General features: G+C 34.0%; 1 protein-coding gene across 1 annotated transcript in view; it reads right to left on the bottom strand.

Annotated features, from left to right (window-relative positions):
* Positions 1-26,250, bottom strand: part of PIGK (phosphatidylinositol glycan anchor biosynthesis class K) — a 108,971-nt gene that overhangs the window by 21,624 nt on the left and 61,097 nt on the right. Inside the window, exon 10 of the mRNA XM_045547721.1 lies at positions 7,352-7,436. Within this exon, the coding sequence (XP_045403677.1) occupies positions 7,352-7,436 (85 nt within the window). The remainder of the gene's footprint in view (positions 1-7,351; positions 7,437-26,250) is intronic.

Genomic DNA, 26,250 nt, shown 5'->3' with positions numbered 1-26,250 from the left:
TTTTATTTCAACTTTTGAGGCATGTGTGTGAAGGTTCTTTGTGTAAGTTCACTGGGGTGTTCAATTTTTTCCTTATCTCTCTGTAAAAGTTCTCTCTGTATAAGGATATAAATTCTGTAAGAAAAACATTTTTCCACTTTAGTATCTGCCTTTTCATTTTGATGTAAAGAAATTTTATATTTTTGCAAAGTCAAATATATCAATTTTCCTTTGTAGTTTTTGCTACAATTTTCATGCTTAGAAATCCTTACCCATAAATATTTACCAGCACACTTTTCTAATGTTTTGCTATTTTTTTTCACATTAAGCTATAATCCAATTGGAATTTATTTTTTCCATGTGTTATGAAGCAAGAATCTAGTATTCCTCCCCCTTTAATAGTTAATCAATTGTCTCAGCATCATTTATTGATTAATCTTTTAATTTCCCACTGATCTCTGATGTACCTTAATCATTTATATAAACCATATACATATTAGGGTTTTTAGGTTCTCTAGGTAATCTACCTATTCTGCTCATTATATGTTCTACTCATAGATCTGCCTACATTTTTGTATCAGTGTCATCTCCCAAACCTAAATAGCACTGGTTTAAATATTTTAATATCTGTCAAGGATACCTAAAATTGATTCTTGATGCAAAGTGAAATAAATATAAAGATATGCCTGACTAGATGAGACTAAAGTGTTATGATAACAACTAAATTATAAATATATTCATAACTGATCTTTTCATTTTTTGTACATTTCTAAAATATTTTACTTCAAAGAAAGTTTAAATAACATCTATATTTGAAACTAATATACATTAATAACCACATACATATCTCTTTTGAAAAGACTTTTCTGTTTTTTAAGTCACTGTCATTTTATAATTCAATAAACACTACATGGTATTAATCAACTTTTAATGTTTACAAATTAAAATGATATGAACCTACTAATTGTAAAAAAAGAAAAAAAAATGTTACCTGTCCCATCTGCAAGTGATTGTTTTTACAAAAAAGAAAAAAATACCAGTTTTCCATAAATATACCAAATTATATTCACAAGTTTTAAATCTTAATTCAAAAGTCAAGCTCTTTTTTTATTAAGTACTTTAATTTTAAAATTTATATCTGTGAAGTAAATGTAAAGTTTACTTATATGGAAAAATCATCCACATCTCTCTATTTCTGTCTCAATAAGACAAACTAGTTCTATACCTCCCTTCCTAGTAAACAGATCTAGAGAAAAAATAATTACCTTTAAAGGGAAATTATCAATATAAGCATGCAAAGTTAACCAAACCATTTTCTTTTTATGTATTTTTCTGCTATTTCTGCATAATATTCTAAGTCCTAAGAACTTAATCAATCTTTAAAGGATTAGTTGTACTTTCATATATATAGTAATGTCCCTTATATCAATAATTGCAATTTATATTTCTCATGATTTGTACTTTTAAACTTTGCTACAAGACCACTAGATTGCCTAAATAGTTAATATAATGGATGTTACAATTTGCATACCTTTTCAGAAATGTTTAATAAATTCTATCATTGTTGGCTATGAAAGAAATCTGAGTATCATCAGGTTTGTCAATAAGCTCTTGGTGACCTTCTTTAGAGATCCCTTAACCATCTTTGCTTCTCAATCAGTGTATGTCAAAAAAGCCTAAATTCAACAATCAGTAGTCATCATACTTATCCAGTGTCTACTATGCATTAAACACTCCATTTAGTTAACTGTTCAACAAAAATACTAATAAAATTCACCAACATTTGGGAAGGATTCTATCACCTTGACTTAGAAATAGAAGGAAATGAAATAGAAGGAAATATGGAGGGAAATGAGAAGAAGGAAAAGTGAGAGTCAGAAGACAGAAGAGAGGGGAAGATAAAGAAGGAATGACAGCAAATGACGAGCTGATCTCTCCCATTACCTACTTTGTTCTCTTCCTCTAACTTTGCCAGAGCTAAGCAACCATGTGTAGAGAGATGATGTGTCAAGTATTAACCCATGTGCTGTGCACACCAGCCATCTCAGTGGTTACCAGAATAGATGCCAATCTAAAACCATACGATGTAACAATATATCTCAGTCAGGAAGACTTTGAATCTCTTAGTGGCATGAAACTGTGTCAACTATACCCTATTACCTGAGCTGTGATTCCATCATCCCAGGAAGAAGCAGAAGAGGGAGAAAACCCTGGGTGTGAGTGACTTTATCTAAAAGTGACTATATTAAATTTTCTGCTCTCAGGAGGGAAAGGAAAGAAGGTTAGTTGGCAAGAAAATAAATCCAATTTTAAAAAAATAAAGAAAAGCATGCATTTGCTCTATTGCATTGTGGCTTCTGAAAATCATACATACTGTATCAAGTATGCTGAGGGGCATTCACGTTGTTTCCAGTTTGTTGTGCCCACAGGAAGGCTGCTATAAATATCACTGTACTGAGATACTTACATATTAGTACTTTTATTTATATATTAGAATCATGGGCTAGATTCTCATGAGTGGAACCATTGTGTCAAAGAGTATGCATATAGACACTCTTCTACTTATGATGGGGTCCCTACCAACCCATTGTAAACTGAAAATATCCCAAGCCAAAAATGCATTTAATACATCTAACCTCTCAAACATCATAGCTTTGCCTAGTATACCTTAAATGTGCTCAGAACATTTATGTTAGCCTACAGTTGGGCAAAATAATCTAACACAAAGCCTATTTTATAATAAAGTGTGGAAAATCTCATGTAATTTATTGAATATTGTCCATTACATCGAAACTGCTACCATTTCACACCATAGTGAAGTTGAAAAATTTTAAGTCGAACCATTATAAGTCACAGAGTGTCTGTATACTAAATGTGAAGAGATGTTGCCAGTTGGCCTTCTAAAAAGGTAGGAATAATTTATATATCTGCAAACAATGTACACAAGCACTTTTTTTCCTAGCATCTCTGTCAGAAATGGGTGGTTTTAATTTTTAAAATATATTTATTGAGATAAAATTACATACCACAAAATTCACCCTTTTAAAGTGTATAATTCAATGGTTTTAGAATATTCACAGAACTATGCAATGATTACCACTAAGTTTAGAACATTTTCATCACTCCAAAAAAAGAAACCCTGTACCATCAGCAGTCAGTCCCCATTCCCCTACCTCATTCCAGACCTCAACAACCATTAATCTATTTTCTAGATTTGGCTATTCTGGACATTTCATATAAATGGAACCATACAATATGTAGTTTTTTGTGATTGGCTTCTTTCAGTTAATATAATGGCTTCAAGGTTCATGCATATTGTAGCATGTATCTGTACTTCATTCCCTTTTATTGCTGAATAATATTCTCTATATGGATATATTAATACTATATTTTTCTAATTTATTTACCAGTTGATGGACATTTCGGTTGTTTCCACTTTTGGGCCATTAAAAATAATGTTGCAATGAACAAGTTTTTGTATAGATGCATGTTTTTATTTCTCTTGGGTATATACCTAGGTTGGAATACTGGGTTATATGGTAAATTTTTTAACCTTTTGGGAAACTGCCAAACTGTTTTTCAAAGTATGACATATGTCAGTTTGATGAGCATTAAATAATTTCATTGAATCTGTAATGTGTACTTCCTTACGGGGTTTGAAGCTCTTTTCTTTCATTCACTGGCCATTTCAGTTTGTTTTTTTCTAAATTGCTTTTCATCTCTTTTATACTTTTTTCTACTGAGTTATTTTGTTTGCCTTTTATAAACTTCAAAGAGTTCTTTGTACATTATATTATACCTATTAGCCAATTTACTGTTATCTTCTTTGTAAATATATTTGTCTTGATCCTAACATTTGTCTTTTAACTTTGTGGTACGTTGTGTCATATAAAATATTCCATTTTTATGGAACTACATATATCTTTGGGGTTTTAGTGTTCATTAAAGTTTTTCCCTACAGATTACATATGTAGTTGCCTATATGTTGTTCTAAGATTTTTAGCTACTTATTTATTTTACATTAAATCTTTAACCTATACCAAATTTATTTTGTTCATAACATGAAATAGAGGTTTAACTGCTTTCCTACTGAAATAAAATATCATCTTTATCATATATTAAATTATCAAATATAATAAAACAATTTTTGAGATTCTCCAAGATTCTAATGCTTTTTGAGCTAGAGGTCAGGACTACCTGTTGCTTGTAAAATCAATTCAGTAGGACTTACTTGGCATTTTTAAAAATACAAAATAGAATAGAAAAAAAAAATAAAGTATATCATGTAATAAGGGTAAATGAGTCTTGAAAACTTCTATTTCTGCCTTATAATACACACATATATATAGCAAGGATCATTATGTATGTAAAAGGTATGTCTTATTGTGAATTAGAATCCAGTAAATTTGAAATCCACTCCCCCATTGTGTTCCATTGATCCATTCGTCTATTCCTCTGTCCACACCATATTCACCTGATTATAGTTGCTTTAGGCTAATGTTCTGATATTCAGTAAAGCAAGTACTTCTCTTACATACTTTCTTTGGTTATTCTTGGACACTTGCTCTTCCATATAAATCATATAGTTATTTTTTCCTAACCTTAAAAAAAAAAACTTGTTTCTATTGTAATTAGAATTGCTAATTTGGGAGAAATTATACTTTTATCACATTGTTCCTCCCTGTCCACCATCCAGTAATTTGGTATGTCTTTCTGTTTCTGAAACATGGTACATTTACATGATTCTTATTATACTGGTCCTATGGCTTACTTGTTAAATTTAATTATAATTATTTTATAGTTCTTTTCATTGTTGGACAGAAAATTTTTCCCATTACCATTTCTGTGTGTTTATTGCAAATATAGAGAAGCTATCAATTTTATTTAGCTTATGTCTGGCTATTTCACCAGATTCTCTTATTAATTTTATTGTTTATAACTTGAGTCTCCTGCTTAGATGTACAATCATATTTGCTAGGACTGCTAGAAAAATGGTAAATAATTTGACTGTACAAAATGGCAACAGTGAGAATCCTAACTAGCTCCTGATTATAAAACGCAGTTTAAATATCATACACAAGAAATGAATTACTCAAATGACTGGGCCTCATTCTTCTCTCTTGTAATTATCAAGTTTCTCCTCATATTTTGGCCTCTGCCCCTGCTCCCTCTCCAAAAGCCTCCATCTCTCCTGCAGCTTCTAAATTGTACTAACAGTGAGAGTCCCTGGCTTCTGATGACTGGGTGGTAGGGATGAGATGTGGTCCTATGTTTCAAGGTGCCATTAAAAATACATATCTATCCATTCAGATATATGCACACATGGTACAAGGCAAGATGCTGAAAGAAATATTAAGAAATCAAGAATGTCTAGAAAGATAATCAAAAAGGACATATAAAACATGTAAATAAATAACTTTATTTTAAATAAAAATGACACATGCTCCAAAAGAGGTATAGGTAAACCATAATGCAAGATTACTTCTCATAAAAATAGTTACAGGTGGAGGTTAGTTATTAATATATACTACACTAATGCTATAATTTAGATATAGATCAAAAAGATTTTATGGAGTTGCCTGAACCTAATTATTACATATATTACTATTCTCTTAGCGAAAAAGTTGATTTCAAATAATCCACTTATCAGTGAACCTCTGGCAACATAACCCATATGTTTAGAGACCACTTGGACAGGCCAAGAGTAACAGTCCCGAAGTTGTAGTACTATCAAAAAAGGGAAAAAAAGGAATAGATGAAGAGCCTAGTATTAACAATGACCTTTCCTGACTACTGTTCAATTGAAAACAATTAATTTTATTCAATAAAAATGAAAATAAAATAAATTCCTATCATGCAAAATTTCTTAAAGATAGAAATTTAGTAAAATCAGGTACTACTGAATTTTAATATAATGTTTACAGCTCAGTATTGAAATTAATACAGCCTTTTATAGTGCCAAAAAAATCACAGTCTAAAACTTTCACCAGGGTCAAAAATTTTCATCTTTGAATTCACACAGTGTATAATAGCAAAACACAGATGTTACATAAACTAGGTAGTTTATTGGTTCATTCATGCTATAAAAGTATTACTGACATTTCATCTGGTCAACCATCTTAGAGGTTAATTCTTGTTTCCTCTTTCTGATTTTATTCTAGGTGAACTGTTCTGGGCAGATTCTATTTACCTATTCTGAGCAAACCACAAACTGTTTCATTGCTCACTCTTACTGTTAAGAACATATTGACTTGCTGCCTGCTCTGCTGTTTAATTCATTTATGCTGAGAGTCAGGCATGAAGACAGAATTTTAAATGTGACATTTGCAGACTGTTAGGTCATTTAAGCTCTGACAACACTAGGGAATTCCTGCCATATAAACTGGACCTGATTACCAAGCACAGATGAGCTTCCCAAAGGAGCAAATTTCTGACCATTTTTTGTAGTTTCTCACAGAATTTTAATACTAAATTTTAATGTCAATGAAAAAATATATATAGCTAACATTTTAAAGTAAAAGCCTCTGTTTCTTTTAGTAAAGCTCAAACTGGCACTTCTAATCAACATATATGAGCTAAATAAAAATTCTTTTGATTGAAAAAGACATGAAAAGACTCACAATAACAATTAACACTCATAACATTTCTGAAGAACTCTGCCATTTAAGGGCTTTTAAAATTTCCTATAATCTGTAAGGTCCTGAAAAATCTGTTGGGTCTAAAGGCTTATATGACTCTAGTCAACAGACCATTTAAAATTATTAGATTCTGGCCCAGCAGGGCAGAGGTTATATGCTGTCAAAATTACAGTACAAAGTGTAAGCTTAAATACTTATCACACTGTCTTCTCTAAGATTGTAGTTATGCAGAAGGGATGATAGAGTCATTATAATTGGAAATTAACAAATTGCCCACATGACATGCAGAATTATACTTTATAAGAGCTGATAATGGGGTGGGGTGGAGGATGCAGGGCAAGATTTTCTCTTTTTAGCTACTCCAAAAAAAATTATACCATATGATATTTTTTCAGCTCTTTTTTCTTGTCACTTATAACAAGTACTATACACAATGGTTCAAAATGAAAGTTTTCTGAAATTAAGTTTTGTTGTTAAGTAATGCACAAAAGATAATTCTGATTTTACCCTGTATTTTACATAAGGAAGATTTCTAGTGTTACATAGCAAATAGCCTTTTAATATTGTACTTTGAATGAGACTTTCAACTGTAATAGGTGTAGTCTAAATAGGGACAGACGGCCTGGAATGCCTTTCAGCTATAGCACATTGATTCTGAAAAACCCAACAAAAGCAATTACTTTTCAGAGATTAAAAATCTTGTTTCTTTCAAAAGAATAAAATGGAAAACAAACCTGGTGTATTATCTGAGCTACAGGAAGTTGTTCAGCATATTTCAGAGGTTCCATTAGTTCCTCATCCATCTGATCTTCCTTATAGCTGGAAAAAAGAATTAAAAAACACAGAGCTAAGGCAAATACTATTTTTAAATATGAGAAATATTTAAATATGCCAAATATATTAAAACATATATTTAGTGTAAGTTTTCGAAATAATCAGTATTTATCAATAATCTTTGAAAGGCTACCTAATGAAAATTTTTAAATGACATGACTATAAATATATTCATACTGCATTAAATTACTATGTAATAAGGTTAGCTAACATTACCCAATGTTCTCAGATCCTGTCTTTCTCTGAGACTTAAAATGTTTTAGAACTCTCTGTTCATAGAGGGTGCTTTTTATCATAGCATTTAATGGTCTTCAAATGGCTCAAACCACATTTAAGCCTCATCTCTAGCAACCCTTTCTCTATGTAGCAGTCTATTGTTTCAGCCACACCCAACTACTGGCCACCTCCTAGTGGGCCTTGTACCTCTGGGACTCTCTTGTTCCCCATGCTGTTGTATCTGTTTGGACCAACCACCAATTCTCTTCTTTGTTTATTTTTCTTTTAAATATATTAATTTGTTTATACCCACCTATGTATATATGTTTTTACAACCTTGAAGATAAAAACCATGTCTTATTCTTCTTTGTATATCTATTAAATAATATTTACATATAATAAAGACTTAAATGTTTGTTGAGTGAATATAGGAATAAAACGAAATAAAAATTTGGAGAGGTTATTTTATATGGAAAATTTTTTTAATATTTACATTTATAATGAGATGCAAAGTTGACATAATGCACACCTAATACAAAATAAAATAGTAACTGCAGAAAAAAGAATTAAAAATACAATCTTCTCAAATTAAGAAAATTGGATAAAATGTTTTTTAAAATTATTGACCCTTTCAGAAATAGCAAATAAACATTAGATTTCAAGATAATAAGACCTGAAGATATTTAAACTCCCTTTTCCCTTTTTTCTGTAAATTATACATCATCTTATCAACTTAAAAATTAAATTTTAAAAACCTAAACTTTGAATTATCTTGAAAAATAAATGAAAAAAGATTGGTCTAAGTCTCTAGGCTGCAGTTATGCAATCTGATGAGAACTTTGGAATCTTTTTCCAAGAGAAAGGTGGATGTACAAATGAAGACAAAATTTTGCATATGATTTAGAAGCATCCAGAATATCTTATCTAGGTAAAAGTTTGTAGATACCTTGCAGAATTAGCATAAAAATAGTTAATTTGCAGGAACTTTGAAGATTCTCACTGATAAAAAAATGTTTCAAAATACTATGTTTCATAAAGACAGACAGTAGAATGGTGGTTGCCAGGGGCTGGGGGGAGGGAACAATCCAGAGTTATTGTTTAATAGGTAAAGTTTCAGTTCACAAGATGAAAAAAGTTCTGGAAATGGATGGGGGTGATAGTTACATGATAATGTAAATATTTAATGCCACTGAACTATATACTTAAAAATAGTTAAAATGGTAAACTTCATGTTGTGTATTTGTTATGGGGCTGAATTGAGCACCCCCACATACCCCTCAAAATTCACATTTTGAAGCCCTTAACCCCTAGCACCTCAGAATAGGATTATATTTGTAGATAGGGTCTTTAACATGGTAATTAGGTTAAATGAGATCATTAGATTTGGCCCTAGTCAAACATGACTAGTAGCCTTATAAGAAGAGATTAGGACAAAGAGACAAAGTAAAGGCCACATGGAGACATCGGAGGAAAATAGCCACCTACAAGTCGAGGAGGGAGGCCTTAGAAGAAATCAATCCTGCCAACATCTTCTAGCCTCCAGACAGTGAGGAATACATTTCTGTTGTTTAAGCCACCCAGTCTGTGGTACTTTGTAATGGCAGCCCTAGCAAACTAATACGGTATATTTTTACTTCAATTAAAAATAAACTAAAATAAATATTCATTGACCAAAAAAACCCACATTGCTTTAAAATATTTTACAATGTATATTTAAAATGTCTATCTACATTATGTATAAAAATCATATATACAGCAACAAAATAAAAAAATAGACAACTGGACATCAAATTTTAGAATTCTGGTGTTTTCACTTTCAAGAAAGTGAAAAAACAGTCTACAAGTGGGAGAAATATTTGCAAATCATATATCTGAAAAGGGACTTATATCAAAAGCATATAAATATTATAAGTGAATATAGATTTTCCTCCAGGAAAAATTCTTAAATGAAAGGACCTTCTGAAAGGACATTCTTAAGTGAAAGTGACATATTTTTATTTCTTCTTTACTGTGGTCTACAGTGGGGAGAATATAGTGACTATTCATGCAATTTGGTGCCACTACCTTTATTCCTGCTAAGGCACCAGCAGTTTCAATAAGTATCTGCTGAAAATAGCAAAGATTAGATGATTGACAGTAATTCTAAGAATATACAGAAATACGAAAAAGTCATTCTTAGTTGGTTATTCCAAAGATCTAAAGTAATGATGTATAAGATGGAATACATTTTACTCACAAAATGTCTCTTGGTCAATATAAAAGATATATATCTTTAGGTATGCAACAATATTTGAAATTTGGCCATTTATTTTGACTAACTTTTTAAAATGCCAAGTAGTTGTTATGAAAAATTCCAAATACAGTTCTATATTTTTTATATTATTTTTTACTGGCCCATTTGAAAGTAAGTTACAGATATCATGACAGTTCACATCTAAATATTTCAGCATTTATCAACAAAGGGTATGGCTGAAAATTTTCTTAACTGTAGCATTTTTTCAAAATCACTCAAAACATAACTCACAAGTAATCTTGGGTATCACTATGGACATAAAAGTTTTTTCCTTATTCAATGTTTCACAATCAGTTAAAATGATTATTCATTTTTAATTTCTTAAAAATGTCCATTGTTTTCTTGCTTTATGTTGCTATCAAGAAGCGTGATACCAAGTTGATTTTCTTTCCATTTTAAATGTATTTTTCATTTTAAAATTACTTATTATTTTTTGGCTTGGAGGTTCAAAGGCCTTTTTTCCCCTTTTATTTTAAGGTCTAACAAACACCCTAACATATCTTAAGAGTTGGTTGTTCTAGATCAATTGTCCCAGGTACACAGGAGACAGGAGTCCTTTCAATATGGAAATTCAAATCTCATTTTATTTCAAAGAAGGTTTTTAATTCTAATTTAAAATATTACATCTGTTAATTTTCTGTTTGTTTCCTAATTCTAGGTGTTGAACTAAATATGTAGGATCTTCTCTATCACTTTCTTTTTATCTCTCTTATTTCAGTTTCATTCTCTTGACTTTTTCATTTCTATTCTTTATGTCTCTTACTGAACTTCCGGAATACCTATCTTCCTTTGGGTACCTTGTAATTCCCTTTTCATTTCTGAGATGAGTTTTGCGTTTTTTCATCATTTTCTTTTAAGAGTTAACTCAGCTGCTGTTTCACACTTCTTCCTGTTGTTTTTCCATTTCAGCCGTGAGTTTTTGCATGTCTGACTCATGGTGCCCTTTCATAATGCAATTGCTTGTTTAGTATAGGTTATTCATGTTCCAGTGTTGCATTTCAGACTTCCTCTGTTTTGTGGTTTTCTTTTATTCCTTTCCTTTCTTTTTATTTTTGCTTCCATTCTTTGTGTGTATTTGTATAATTTACTGAGAAGGTTTGATTTTAATTTTCTGCTTTATACTTATGGTAACTTTGTACAGATGCTGGCTTCTTTCTCTGTTGAGGATTATTTGCATTGGCTTTTTCAGGATCAGCAATAGCAAGTTATCTTGTGATGGAGGGAGAAAGACAAGTTGGCTTATTATAATGGTTTCTCAGTTCAAGAGCACCCTCTTCTGTGGCTACTCTGAAGTGTAGTTTCTTTAATAAATGGTACTTTTTGTGGCAGTAGGGGGACAGAATTTGTCTTTTAAAAAAAATGTTATCTTGCTTCCATAGGGCCCTTATCTTCAGCTGCTTTCTTTGCTTTCACTACCAAGACTCCAAGGGACACCTCACTCTCACCGCACCTCTTGCATTCTGTATCCCAGAATTAGTACTTTCCCAAGACTGTCACCTACGGTCACCCATACCTTTCTAAGCTCCATCTTTCAAATCATCAATAGGCAGAGCTCTGATCAACCATAGTCCATGCTTATAGCAGAATTCAGACAGAAAGAACTACAAATGTTCATTTCAATTTACATGTGGCAGCCATTCTAAGGTAACCTAGAATTTTTCTCTTAAAAAATAATAAAATCTCTTTCTTAAAGTCATCCTAGTATTCCTTTTATTTAACATTTTGATTCCTCTCAGGGACCCTCCTAAAAGAATATATTTTTTTCCATTATCTCTTTCCAAGGTCCTTCACTAAGAAGATCTATTTAAACAATTTAATTAGAGAGTAATTTCTGCATGGAAAAAAATCTGTGTATTCCTTATCTTACCGTACTATTTTTTAACAGAATTTTTTGTAGAAAACAATAAATGGAATATGTTTACTCTATGAAAGGATTTTGGATCTAATACATTAATGGTACCATCTCAAATGAAAAGGCAATTAAAATACTGTCCAAATCTTCTTCATAAATAAAATACTGCTGGCAAATTATAAAGCACAAGTTTAGTTTTTACAATCCCCTGTGTTTTGTGTGTCCTTTTTCTCTTTTACAGAAGTCCAGTACCTCAAAAATCTTTTTTGTCTGTGCTATCCAAGACCTCCTGAAATAACACTGTATAATTATTTACTGCGCCTATACATAAGGTTATCTCTGACTCCAATAAAGTTTTTCTTCTATAATACCATATTGAGATCAGATTATTTGTGTATGAAATGACATAGTTTACTATGGGCTGAAGGCCAAAGCATGTCTCCAAACACTAGATAACCCACTCCCAGAAAAGAACAGGAAAGCAGAGACATTGTGCTATGCTAGATACAAACTAAACATTATGAATATCGATAAATAATTCAAGACACATCATCTAGAGTAATCCAAAATCATTAGGAAGAAATTCCCTAAACATACCAAAAACAAGGAGGTAGATCTATAGTTAGTATAACCTCTTGAACATGATAACGTAAAAGAATTACTTGAAACTAAAAGGATATATAATAGAGAAATCAAATTAATTTCTTATTTCAACCTTTGAAAAAAATGTTGAAAAAGTTTTTAGTAAAAAAATTTTTACTCCTTAACTGCATTTTTTTAAATTTTCAAGTAGTCATATAATTGGTAACACATGTTGTGCAAGATATAAGGATACATCTGAAAATTTAAAGATGCTCTAAGAGAGAAAAGAACTCAAGTTTATTGGTCAATTGGGACAAACACAAAACACTATTACAAATCCAGAAAGGTCTCAAAAGTCACTAGGGATTATTTTTGTGAAAACAAGCTACATAGCAATGAGGAAACAATCTAATGCATCATCTCTCTTGAAATAAGATCCCTCTCCGAAACTCCCTGCATCACTGTTTTTCTATTATAATTAAAAAACTGGTGAGAGAAGATATGAAAACATAACTTGGTTATAACCTACTTTAAAGAAGCACATGGAAGATGGTGAACCAGGAGAAAGAGATGTAATATGAGGTAAAGAATAGAAAGTTAACTCTCAAGAGAACTAAGGTTACGCTAATTTATGGCCCAACTGTTGAAATGTATCTTATTTACTGTCAGTTTGCAATGTAGTACAAAAAAATGCACATACTAGTCTAAAAAAATACTTCCCAAGTAACTCAGTAAAGCTCATGTAATAAAATCACAGAAAAGCAGACTCTAGTCCTCATTTGAGACTACAGAAGTAACCTCTTGTCTAGTAGAAGCTGTAGTCACACAACCAGCTAACTTCAATGCATAAGGAAGCCACCTGTGTACAGTCAAGGCAATTCTAAAACAGTAGTATGTGTTGGGGGAGGAGGGATGTCAGAGCCTCTCTTTGGGGGTGTTATGATATGTTGCACATTTATTTACGTATTATGAACCATTATCACATTATTTCAATCACTAGAGGTTTAACATAGAAAGTCCTGGTGTCAGAGTAAATGCCTCTCTACCAACACTGCCTATAGTCATCTAAATGGCTTTAGCTATTTTTGTTCCTTTACTGGTACACATGAATTTGGTAACTAGCGTACTAAGTTCCATGAAAAATCCTGGAAGGGCAGAATACAGTAATGGATAAGACAGCATTTCTGGAGTCACACAGCTAGCACTTCCACTTATTAGTTGTGTGACAAGATACAAACCTCTCTGCATCTGTAGTCATATGTAAAATGACTACATACCTCACAGTTTTGAGGATTAAATGAGCTAATATAATAAATTCAAAGTGCTTGGAATAGTGCTGGGCATTTATTAAATAATGGAAACATGTTTACGTCCTAAGCTATTTCCTTCCTCAGTGTTTCGTAGTTCTCCCTGTAGAGGTCTTTCACCTCCTTAGTTAAATATATTCCTAGGTATTTCGTTCTTTTTTGTTGCTATTGTGAAGGGTATTGAGTCTTTGATTTGGTTCTCAGTTTGACTGTTGTTGGTATGTACAAATGCTCCTGATTTCTGTACATTGATTTTGTAACCTGAGACTTTGCTGAATTTGTTTACCAATTCCAATAGTCTCATGGCAAAATCTTTGAGGTTTTCTAGATATAAGATCATATCGTCAGCAAAGAGCAATAGTTTGACCTCTTCTGCCCCCATTTGGATGCCCTTGACCTCCTTCTCTTCTCTGCTCCGGCTAGGACTTCCAGCACTATGTTGAATAGAACCGGTAATACAGGGGAAAGTTGTCTGGCTCCAGTTCTAACCAGCAATGCTTTCAATTTTTCCCCATTCAGCATGATGTTGGCTGTGGGTTTGTCATATATAACTTTACCATTTTTAGGTAAGTCTGGTTTATGCCTATTTTGGTAAGTGTTCTTATCATAAAAGGGTGCTGATTTTTGTCAAATAATAGGAACACTCATATACTGCTGGTGGGACTGCAAACTAGTATAACCTCTGTGGAAAGTAATATGGAGATACCTCAAAGAGCTAAAAGTGGAACTACCATTTAATCCAGCAATCCCATTACTGGGCACCTACCCAAAGGAAAAAAAGTTATTCTATAAAAAAGACATCTGCACTCGAATGTTTATAGCAGCACAATTCACAATTGCAAAGATGTGGAAACAACGCGAGTACCCATCAATCCATGAGTGGATTAATAAAATGTGATATATGTATACCATGGAGTTCTACTCAGTTATAAAAAACAAGGGTGACCTAGCACCTCTTGTATTATCCTGGATAGAGCTAGAGCCCATTCTACTAAGTGAAGCATCCCAAGAATGGAAAAAAAACACCACATGTACTTACCATCAAATTGGTATTAACTGATCAACACTTAAGTGCACATATAGTAGTAACATTCATTGGGTGTCGGGCAGATGGGAGGGGAAAGGAGAGGATGGGTATATACACACATAATGGGTGCAGTGCACACCATCTCGAAGATGGACATGCTTGAAGCTATGACTCGGGTGGGGCAAAGACAATGTATGTAACCTAAACATTTGTACCCCTGTAATATGCTGAAAAAGAAAAATAATAAAATAAATTTTTAAAAAGGGAGGAGTTCCTGATTCTTATACCTCCTATTTCTTTCACTTATCTTACTCCATTAGTTGGGATTTCTTGTGCATTGATGAATAGACAGAATTATAGCATGTATTCTTATCTTGCCCCTGACTTTCATTGACATGCTCCCATAGTTTCATCCTAGAGTATAAAGTTTGCTGCTAGCTTCAGATACATTCCCTTTATTAAGTTAAGGTAGCTCCCATTTATCTTTAGTTTCTAAGCCATGTTGCCTTTTTTTTTTTTTTTTGAGACAGAGTCTCACTCTGTTGCCCAGGCTAGAATGAGTGCCGTGGCATCAGCCTAGCTCACAGCAACCTCAAACTCCTGGGCTCAAGCGATCCTTCTGCCTCAGCCTCCCGAGTAGCTAGCTGGGACTACAGGCATGCGTCACCATGCTTGGCTAATTTTTTTTTTCTATATGTATTTTTAGCTGTCCATATAATTTCTTTCTATTTTTAGTAGAGACAGGATCTCACTCTTGCTGAGGCTGGTCTCAAACTCCTGAGCTCCAATGATCCACCCACTTTGGCCTCCCAGAGTGCTAGGATTACAGGCGTGAGCCACTGCACCCGGCCCATGTTGCCTTTTAAAAAAAATTTACCACTTATTAATTTTATTTAAATGTTTTTTCTCTATCTATTGAAATAATTACAAAATATTTTTCATTTAATGTACTGATATAATGAAATATATTAATATATTTTCTAATCTTAATTATTCCTATAATTTTAAGATAATTTCTATTTGGTCATGAAGTTTATTTATACATTATTGGATTTGAATTTTATCTAAGATTTGTGACCTTAAATGAGGTTGGCTATATCTTTTTTTTCATTCTTTCCTTGTCTAGTTTTGGTTTCAAAATCATACTAGTTCAATTGAATAAGTTAGGTGGCAAGCTTTCTTTTTTTATTCTATTCATAAATGTCAGCCTCCACACATTTGATAAATGTGACATGTAAAAACCATCTAAGCCTACTGTTTTGTTTGCAGTTTGGGAGAAAAAGGCAAATATTTTTTACTTGAAGGCTTGATTTATTTATTTTAATTACTTTTTTCCTAAATTCCTGTATATTACTTTAGCCACATCCCAAGTGATTTTTGTATTCTTATATTACAGATGTCCCATGTAACTAGCACATTTTTAGTTGTTTTTAATTTAAATTGATCATTTGATTCTCTCAAATAGAGTACTTGGTCCAAGTATATTTAATGTAATAATTGATATAGCTGGCTTTATAACTATTATCTATTTTCTATTTCCCATCTGTTGGAACTTCCTTTTTCTTTATTCTTTTAAATTAACCAAATATTTTATTGAATTTTTTTTGCCTCCATTAACTTATAAACCTATTTTTACCATTATTGTAGCACTTACATTGGACATTATAACACCCAACATTGCCTTGTTAGTCTAATCAAACTGATCAACATCATTTCTCCAGTAACAGTAGTACTTTACAACACTTTAATTCCATTTATCCCATCTTTGACATTATTGTTGTCATATATTTTAATTCTACAAGTATTTTTAAACTCAATAAGAGACAATTTTGGGGGATATGTCCCATTAATATTCAATTATTTTAACTGATGTATTTATCTATTCTGGTAATCATCATTCCTTACTGAATTTTTTTGTTTCTCTTTTATTTCTGGCTGAAGAATTCCACTTAGTTTCATTTCTGGGGCACTGTCAACAAGTTCTCTCTTTTTTGGTCTGAAAACATCTTTATTTCACCTTCATTTTTGGAGGATATTTTTGCTGTATATAGAATGATAGGCTAGAAGTTTTCCTCCCTTTGGCACGTTAAATATGTCATTTCATTGTTTTATGGTTTCCATGGTTTATGTCAATATTAAAGATAATATGCCTTTTCGTCTATGGTGGGCTTTTAAGATTTTTCTCTTTGTCTATGATTTTTCAGCATTTTGATTATGATGTGCCAAGTTGTGGTTTTCTTTCTATTCATTCCACTTCGGATTAACAGAGTTAATTAAATCTATAGTTTGATATATTTCATTCATTTTGGAAAACTTTTGCATGTTATCTCTTTAAATATTGCTCTTTCTTTCCTATTTTCAATCCGTTCTCTGGTTTGGGATGCTGTTTATACACAAGTTGGACTGTTTTTCTGAGTCTAATGTGTCTCTTATTCTCTTTTCTGTTTGTTTTCTGTGCTTCAGTTTAAGTATGTTCTATTGCATTATCTTCAAGTTCATTAATTCTGTCTTCTGTATCCAATTCGCGGATCAGCCATTCACTGAGTTCTTAATTTCAGATACAATAGTTTTCAATTCTAGAATGTTCATTATTTTTGATATACTCATATTCTCTGGTGAAATTTCCCGTCTTTTCAAGAGGATATAGACAATACAAGAATATTTTTCCTATTTTCTTAAACAAATGAAACATAGTTATTTTAAAGTTCTTGTCTACTAACTCCACTTGAGTTTGGATCACTTGAGTTTGCTTCTATATTCTTTTTTTTTTTCCTCTTGATATATGTTCATAGTGCAGTTGTAATTTTTGATTGATATGTGTGGGACCCTGCATACTTAAAAAACATTTTTAAAAGCTACAGACAATGTTATTTTCCACTTGAGAAGGTCCTTGCTTTCCTTTGCTGAGTAGTTGAGTGGTGTTCTGGTCACTTTAATTCATTGAGGAACTGAGCTGAATTTAGACCACCTTACAATTTTGACAGGACTCATTCATTACACCTTGAATTGGTCTCTATTCTAATGGTGGAGACCTTCAAGGTTTTCAATTGAAAGCCTGGCAGGTCTTTGTCTCCTCAACACAGAGAGACTAAGACTACGGGAAATTCGACTATGCTTTCAAAGGTCTCTGGCTTAGATTTTTGGCCTACTGTCCTAAACAGCTTCAGAATTTGGCACTCCAGCCTCAGTGAACTACCAAAAGCTGTACTGGTCACTCTGTCCCCATTAGTGACCATTTATCAAAGGCCAAACCCAGAGTTTCAGCCTCTAGCACAGAGCTGTGCAACTTTTTTCTATAAAGGGCCAAAGAATAACCATTTTAGGCTTTCTAGGCCATACAGTCTCTGTCACAACTAATCACCTCAGCCACTGTAGCATGAAAGCAGCCACAGACAATATTTAAATGAATGAATATGGCTATTTTACAATAAAACTTTATGTTAAAAAACTCAGCAGGCCAAATTTAGCCCATGGGCCAGTCTGCTGACCTCTGCTTTTGCCGCACCCAGAATCAGCAAGTATACCCAAGAGAAAAAGTGGCTGGAAATTGTTAGCATCAGTTCACCACAATCTCCAGGCTGTCAACTCTCACCTAGTATGTTCTTAGGGGACTCTCATCCTGAAGATCTTTATCTATTCAGTACTAGAAGACTGGAAAATTCAGCTCTGGCTTTCAGAAGTTTTTTGCTTAGCAGTTTAGCTTTCCCTTAGTTTTATAATTTGACAAATATTTTGAAAGGGAAATTAGTTATATCATTGAGGCAAACATCTTGAAAAGGAAACTGTTTTTGTGTTTGAGTGACAATTCTTTCAGGTTAGCCTGACACAACCACCAAAAATTGTGCTGTTTTCTCTACTCCCCAGCAATGGCCCACTGCATGGACCAAGCCCACCTCCTCAACCTTTGGCCTCTTCTCAGAATTGGAAAATTACTATAGGGGAGAAGAGGCTCAGTCCACCTCTGAGAATTTTTCCCAACTTTGGAATTTTAGCTTCTCAGTCCTCATTGCTTCTGCATTTCTCTGTATCTTTTAAAATATGATTTTGTCTGGCTTTTCTAATTGTTCTTGGGGAGATCTCATAAGCCTCCTGCAAACTATTTTATCCCACTCAGAATCAGAAATTGTATCCCACTACTTTTGATATTTAATATTTTCATTATCACTCAGTTCCGAGTATTCTTAAATTTCCACTGATTTTTTATATTATTCTAAGTGTGCTTTTAAATTTTCAAACCATACGTGTTTTAAACAATTCTTTTTTGCTATTGATCATAACAATTACATTGTGGTTAGAAAAAATATTACTTAAGATTCCAGCATTTTACACTTAAGACTTGCTTTTTTAGCCTAGTATGGATCAATATTTGTAAATATTACATTTGGTCTTAAAGAGAATGTTTATTCTCTAATTGTTTATTCTATCAGATTGAGTTTGTTGATTATGTTGCTTGTATCCTCAATTTAAAAACTTTTAGGGGGATCTTTTACTGTGATATTGAAATCTTCCATTACAACAGTGAGTTTTTTTTGTTTGTTTGTTTGTTTTTAAGTGACAGGGTCTCACTGTGTTGCTGAGGCTGGAGTACAGTAACACAATCATAGCTCACTTCAACTTTGAACTCCTGGGCTTAAACTACCCCCCCACCTCAGCCTCCAGAGTAGCTGGGACTACAGGTATGTGCCACCACACCCAGCTGATTTTTGGTTTTAATTGTTTTGTAGAGACAGGGTCTGGCTATATTGCCCAGACCAGTCTCAAACTCCTGGCCTCAAGCAATCCTCCCACCTCAGCCTCCCAAAGTGCTAGGATTATAGGTGTGAGCTACCGCACCCAGCTTTGTGAATTTATCCACCTCTTTTTTAAGTGTGTAAATTTTTGTTTTAAATATTTTGTGGGTATATTACTACGTAACTAACAGTTTTACATGCTTTTCTCTTCCTGATGAGATAAATCTTTACCATTAATTTCCCTGTTCATGCTTGATAATGTTCTTTCCTTAAGTCTACTTTGTCTAATATTACTATAACTATATAAGCTTTCTTTTGGTTAGTAGTTGCCTGGTAATCCTTTTACTTTCAGCTATTTAATATCATTGTTTTTTTGTCTGTAGTTATATTTCTTTTTATCCTAATATGATGACCTCTATTTTACAACTGTTCAGATTAATTTAAATTTATTGTGATAAATAACATAATTATAATTATTTCTGCCTTCTCATTTTGTAATTTCTATTTGTCCTGCTTTTTCTATATTTCATCTTTACTCCTTTACTGCCTTCTCATTGATTTTTTAATTCTATTTTTTTCTCTTGTACTGTTTCTGATCTTATGTCCTCTATTTCTATTCATTTATTGGTCATTCTCAAAATGTAAACAGCATACTTATCAGTAAAGCTATTAAAATTTACAACCCTTTTCCTAAAACAAAATGAAAGCTTCAGAATCCTTTAAAAGCAATCACTACCTCTTCAATTACATAACATTGTTATTAAATACATTAATACTTAGATTTATCTTAATTCTCCAAATAATTATCACCATTGTCATCATCATAATTACAAAATATACTCAGTTTTTGCTTAAATTTATTCACAATTTACCAATTTATTAGCCCAGCATTTTTACTTGCATTCAGAACTCCCTTCTGGTTCATTTTCCTTCTTCAAGAAGTACAGCCCTTTAGATGTTATTTAAATAAAGGTGTATTGATAAAAAACATGCTCAACTTTCAGATGTTTAAGAATGTCCCTTTTTTTGTTCATTCTTTTAATTTAATTTTTATTTATTTATTTATTTAGAGACAGGGTCTTGCTCTATTCTTCATTCTTTAATGGTAGTTTAGCTAGGAAATAAATTCTAAGCTGATAGTTATTTTCTCTCAGTATGTTATTGATATTACTCTAGTATCTTTTTGTTTCTACTGTTGCTATTAAGATGTTTGCTGTCAACATTATTGTTATCCCATTGTAGATACTATTTTTCTCTTTGGCTGATTTTTAAATCTCTTCTTTGTTTTGGGGGTTCTAAAATGTCAGCATGAAGTGTAAACTCTGTTTATTGTGCTTTGGATTCGCTGAACTACCTTCAAAATGCAAAAGTATAATCCACTAAGTCTTTGAATGCTTTTTGCTCATTCTATATTTTCTTTTCTCTGGAACTCTAATCAGACATAGTCAACAGTTTTCAACATTACCTTCATGCCTTACAGCCTATCTTACCTACTTTCCATCCCTTTGTCTATATTTCACATATTTCACATTCATGTTTCAGATCATCTTCCAGCTTCCTAATCCTCCTTTCAATTGTGCCTGTTCTGACAAAAATAGCTAAAATCTTTTACTCCTTCCTGTATCTACCCATACTTTTTGTGATGTGATTTTGTAGCTCTTTCCAACAAAAGCTATAATCTATTTCTCTAGCCCTCAAATTTGGGTTGGCTTTGTTTTCCCTCTGTAAAACAGGATGTAACAAATATAACAGTGCTTCCGTTCCCAATCTAGGCCACAAGAGGTCCTGCCAACTTTTGGGACCCTTACCTCTGCCATATGAACTTGCCCAAGATAATTTCCTGGAGGATAAGGGACCACATAGGAGCTGATTCAACATCAAAAGCCCCAGAAATATCAGATAGTCTAGCCAAGACCAGAAGCCATACACTCACCCAAGAGATGACCACACATTCTGAGAAAGCCCAACATAAACTAGAAAAAACCATGCAGCTGAGCCCACCCTAAACTGTTGACTCTCAAAATCATAAGCTAAATATATGGTTATTATTTAAAGATATTAAGTTTTGGAATGGCTTGTTATGTGTTAATAGCTAGATAATTCATCTATTATTTAACCTATTCATTAAATCTTTAATTTGAATAATTGTGTTGTTCAAATATAGAAGTTCTATTTTAGTCTATTTCAAATATGCCTCATCATTTTTTTAATCATCTTGTAATCCTTCTGCATGTCTTGTTCTCCTTTATTTTTTAAAGCAATTTAAATGGTCATTTCATGTTTTTTATCTGATAATTCAAATATCTAATGTTCTTGCAGGTAACATTCCTCTATATTGTGGTAGATGAAATTCTGAGATGGCCCACAAGAGCCTCATCCCCTCGTGTTCGTGCCCTTTATAATCCATTTTCCTTGAGCATACATAGGACTGTGAATATATGATGGCTTTCACTCCTATGATAAGGTTATGTTATATGACAAAAGTAAAGGAATTTTGCAAATGTAATTAAGGTCCCAAAATAGTTCACATGAGTTAATCAGAAGGAGACTATCTTGAGTGGGCTTGATCTAATCAGATAAGCCATTAAAAGGGATCATGCCCTTCCTAAAGGCAGAGAGATTCAAAGTTTGAGAGATTCTACTGCTGGCTTTGAAGAAGCGAATAACCATACTGTGAACTGCCTATGGAGGGGGCTGGGGGAAGGACCTATGGCAGCCTGTAGGAGCTAAGAATGGTTCTTGGCTGACACATGGAATAAAATGGGGATATCAACCCTACATGTGCAAGGAACTCAATTTTGTCAATAAGAAGTGAGCTTGGGAAGAGGACCCCAAGCCTCAGATTCCCTGAACATTCTTTTTTCATTCAACTCCAGGCAAAGGACCCAGCTAATCCCTACCCAGCCTTCTGACCTACAGACACTGTGAGATAATAAATGGTTGCTGTTTTATGCTGCTAAGTTTGTGGTAGTTTGTTATAATAGCAGTAGAAAACAAATACTCTCATGGTAGCTTATTTTCTCAAACTTCTTTGCAATTGAAGAACATTAGCCCATCTTTGACCTTAACCTAAGAGAAGTCTGAGGAACCTCAGTTGAGAGTGATTCCTTAAAATAGAATTTGAATTTGCATCTTTCTTGCTTTGGGTTGCTATAACCTAGTATCACTTCAACTGAATTTCTCAACTTAAAATATCTTGCACCAAGAAGGAAATTACAACCCTAAACCATGTGAGAGCATGATTGTGATTATATATTCTCAAAAAAGCCACTTCTCCATCTTCCCATCTGTAGCCAAAGCAAATCAGAGAAATGTCCACATTTTCTTCCTCTAAAAGCTGCCAGATTTTATTCCAGCCTACTCTTTGATTGAGGGTAAAGCTTTGGAAGTTAATGGTCTTACACAGAGGTCTTAAGCCCAACTATCCACAACAAATGGATACACAGTCTTTTGTTCCTATCCTCTCACAAAACCATTTTTACTCTAAACTTTATGTTTCTATATCAGTAGTTATCACTTAAGCAGCCTTGCCTTCCACATTCCCCTTAGCACTTGGGTTTTTGCTCCTTACACATTTTTCCCCAAACATTTCCCTATTGTTAAGCCAAGTAGAGCTTCCTTCCTGTTGAGAACCACTGTTCAGCAATGGGCTCCTGCAAATACTTTCTGCTCACAGATAAATAGGCCAACAGCAGGATAAGGCACACAGTCTCCTATACAGGCTTATTTGAATTAAGGTACAGTTAGACCTATCATGGGTTGGACCAAGAAAGAAATTACAACCCTAAAGCATGTGAGAACCCTAAACCAGGAAAGGAACTCCACGCACTGATACTCTTTTTTTATAGTAAATCTAAGCTGGCCTTGCAAAAGGAGACTAAGAGTCTGAGTTTGCTGCCAACTGCTCAGGGAAGTTACATGTTTGCTACCATCCAAAGACACTGTAGGAAGCTGAACCTGTGTAGTCCCTTCCACTGAATAAGGGGGTTCTACCAGTTCTAGTTCAATCTTTAAAGAGCTAGCAATACTGTTCATCAAACCATGTTGTTTGTCTGTACATACCTGCTTTCTTGGCAACTCAGCTAAGTATTTTAAAGTGCTTTTTTGATAATTTATAGTGTCTAGGTATCTTAGAACAGAAGAGTTTTCAGAAAAATCCAGTCTGCAACAATTGATAAGTTTTTATTATTAACTTCAAAACAACTCTTTAACTCATTTACATTAATTTCTTATTCTGGGAAAAGTGAAATGTTGCATTTCATTCTGAATATTACAGGACATTCTTTTATTGAGAAATATTTCCTTCTGATGAAATTTGAACTACGAATACCAAAGGCCATTAAAGTCAAGTTGTATTTTTACATCTAAGGTAAAAATGGGATTTCTTACATTCAGTTTTAACTTGCTGGCAACTTTCATGTATTCTTTATTATCAGAAGTTATCCTGATTTCTGGCCATTCAAGGTTTTACATCTTAATTTTCAAAGAAATAGTAAAAAAAACTACACTTTAATACTAATACCATACAAGATATATATTAACCATTTTCTATGATTTAAAAGACACATATTACAGAGAGGAGATGGAACAAGATGGCTGAATAGAAATTTCCAGCGATCATTCCTCTGCACGAACACCAAATTTAACAACTATCCATGTAAGCAAGCACCTTCAGAAGAACCATAAAATCAGGTGAGCAATCATGCTACCTGGTTTTATTTTTTTTTATTTTTTTATTTTTTTTGAGACAGAGTGTCACTCTGTTGCCCGGGCTAGAGTGAGTGCCGTGGCGTCAGCCTAGCTCACAGCAACCTCAAACTCCTGGGCTTAAGCGATCCTACTGCCTCAGCCTCCCGAGTTGCTGGGACTACAGGCATGTGCCACCATGCCCGGCTAATTTTTTTCTATATATATATTTTTAGCTGTCCATATAGTTTCTTTCTATTTTTTAGTAGAGACGGGGTCTCGCTCTTGCTCAGGCTGGTCTCGAACTCCTGAGCTCACACAATCCGCCCGCCTCGGCCTCCCAAGTGCTAGGATTACAGGCTTGAGCCACCGCGCCCGGCCTTGGTTTTAATATTATATCAAGTAAAGAGGCACTGAAGAGTGCCACCCATCCCCCACCCCTGGCAGTGCCACACCAGCAGGCCAAGTGGAAAGAGAATCTATGCGCCCAGGAAAGGGATAGTGAAGTGATTGTGGGGCTTTGCACTGAAACTCAGGGCTACCCTGGCACAATGGAACATAGCACAGGGCAGAAATCTGCCAGTGCCCATGGAGGAAGCACTTAGACCAGCCCAGCCAGAGGGAAATCCTCCACCCTGAAAACCGAGTTCCAGTTAGCCCTACCACCAGCTGACAAAAAGCAACCTGGGGCCTAGACTAAATTCATCAGGCAGACTGCTGCAGTCCTTGGGCAATTCCTGTGGCTGTGCTGGCTTAGAACTAGTGGGCTTGGATGCACGTGACCCAGAGAGACACCAGCAGCTACCGCCAAGCCAGTGCCTGTCACTCCTCTAGGCAGTACGGTTCAGGGAGAGTCTTCTTCCACTTGGGGAAAGGAACGGGAAGAGCTCAGAGGACTTTGTTTTTCAACTTGAGTACCAGCTCAGCCATAGCAAAATAAAGTACCGAGCAGAATCCCGAAGCCCTTGAGCCCAGGCCTTAGTTCTTGGATGGCATTTCTGGACCAACCCTAGGCCAGAAGGAAACATGCTGCCCTGAAGGGAAGGACTCAGTCCTGGCAGGATTTACCACCTGCTGACTAAAGAGCACTTGGACTTTGAATAAACCTCAGAGGTAGACAGGCAACAGTCACCACTGCTTTGGGTGAGACTAGGCTGGCTTCAGGTGTGACCTAGCACAGGTGGGCCATGAGAGAGTGCCCATATCACTCTGCTTTCAACTCCAGCAGCCCAGCACAAAGAGTGAGGGAAGAGTGTGAGAGACTTTGCCTGGCAATCCAGGGAGTTCTCCTGTATCTTACCTAAGTCCACCAAAGCGGTACCACCAGGAGTCTACAAGAGTCACAGCATTACTGGGCTTGGAGAACCCCCAGTGCTGATATGGCTGCAATGACCACAAAGACTTAGATCACAACACTCAATTCCCTCTGAATATGTGAAAAGCCCTCTCAAAGAAGGATGAGTTCAAATAAGCCTAGACTGTGAAGATTAAAATAAATACCTCTTTAATGCCCAAACATCAACAAACATCCACAAGCATCAAGAACATTCAGGAAGACATGACCCTCACCAAACGAACCAAATAAAGTACCAGTGCCCAATCCTGAAGTGATGGAGATAGGTGATCTTTCAGACAAAGAATTAAAAATAGCCATTCCTGAAGAAGTGAAATGATCTTTAAGACAACACAGAGAAGGAATTCAGAAGCCCATCCGAGAAATTTAACAGAGACTGAAATAATAAAAAAAAAAAAAAGCAGAAATTCTAGAGCTTAAGAATTCAACTGACAATCTGAGAAATGCATCAGATTCTCTCAACAGTAGAACTGACCAAGCAAAAGAAAGAATTAATGAGCTTGAAGACAGGCTATTTGAAACTACACAGTCAGAAGAGAAATAAAGAAAAAATAATAAAAAAGAATGAAGGACACCTAGAAGATCTAGAAAATAGCCTTAAAAGGGCAAATCTAAGAGTTATTGGCCCTAAAGAGGAGGTAGAGAAAGAGAGACTGGGGTAGAAAGTTTATTCAAAGAAATAATAACAGAGAATTTTCCAAACCTAGAAAATATATCAATATTCAGGTACAAGGAGTACACGAACACCAAGC

The sequence above is a fragment of the Lemur catta genome, chromosome 3, assembly GCF_020740605.2.
Source record: "Lemur catta isolate mLemCat1 chromosome 3, mLemCat1.pri, whole genome shotgun sequence".
Lineage (NCBI taxonomy): Eukaryota > Metazoa > Chordata > Mammalia > Primates > Lemuridae > Lemur > Lemur catta.
Note: the sequence above shows the minus strand (reverse complement) of the source record. Positions and strands in the feature narration are given on the sequence as shown.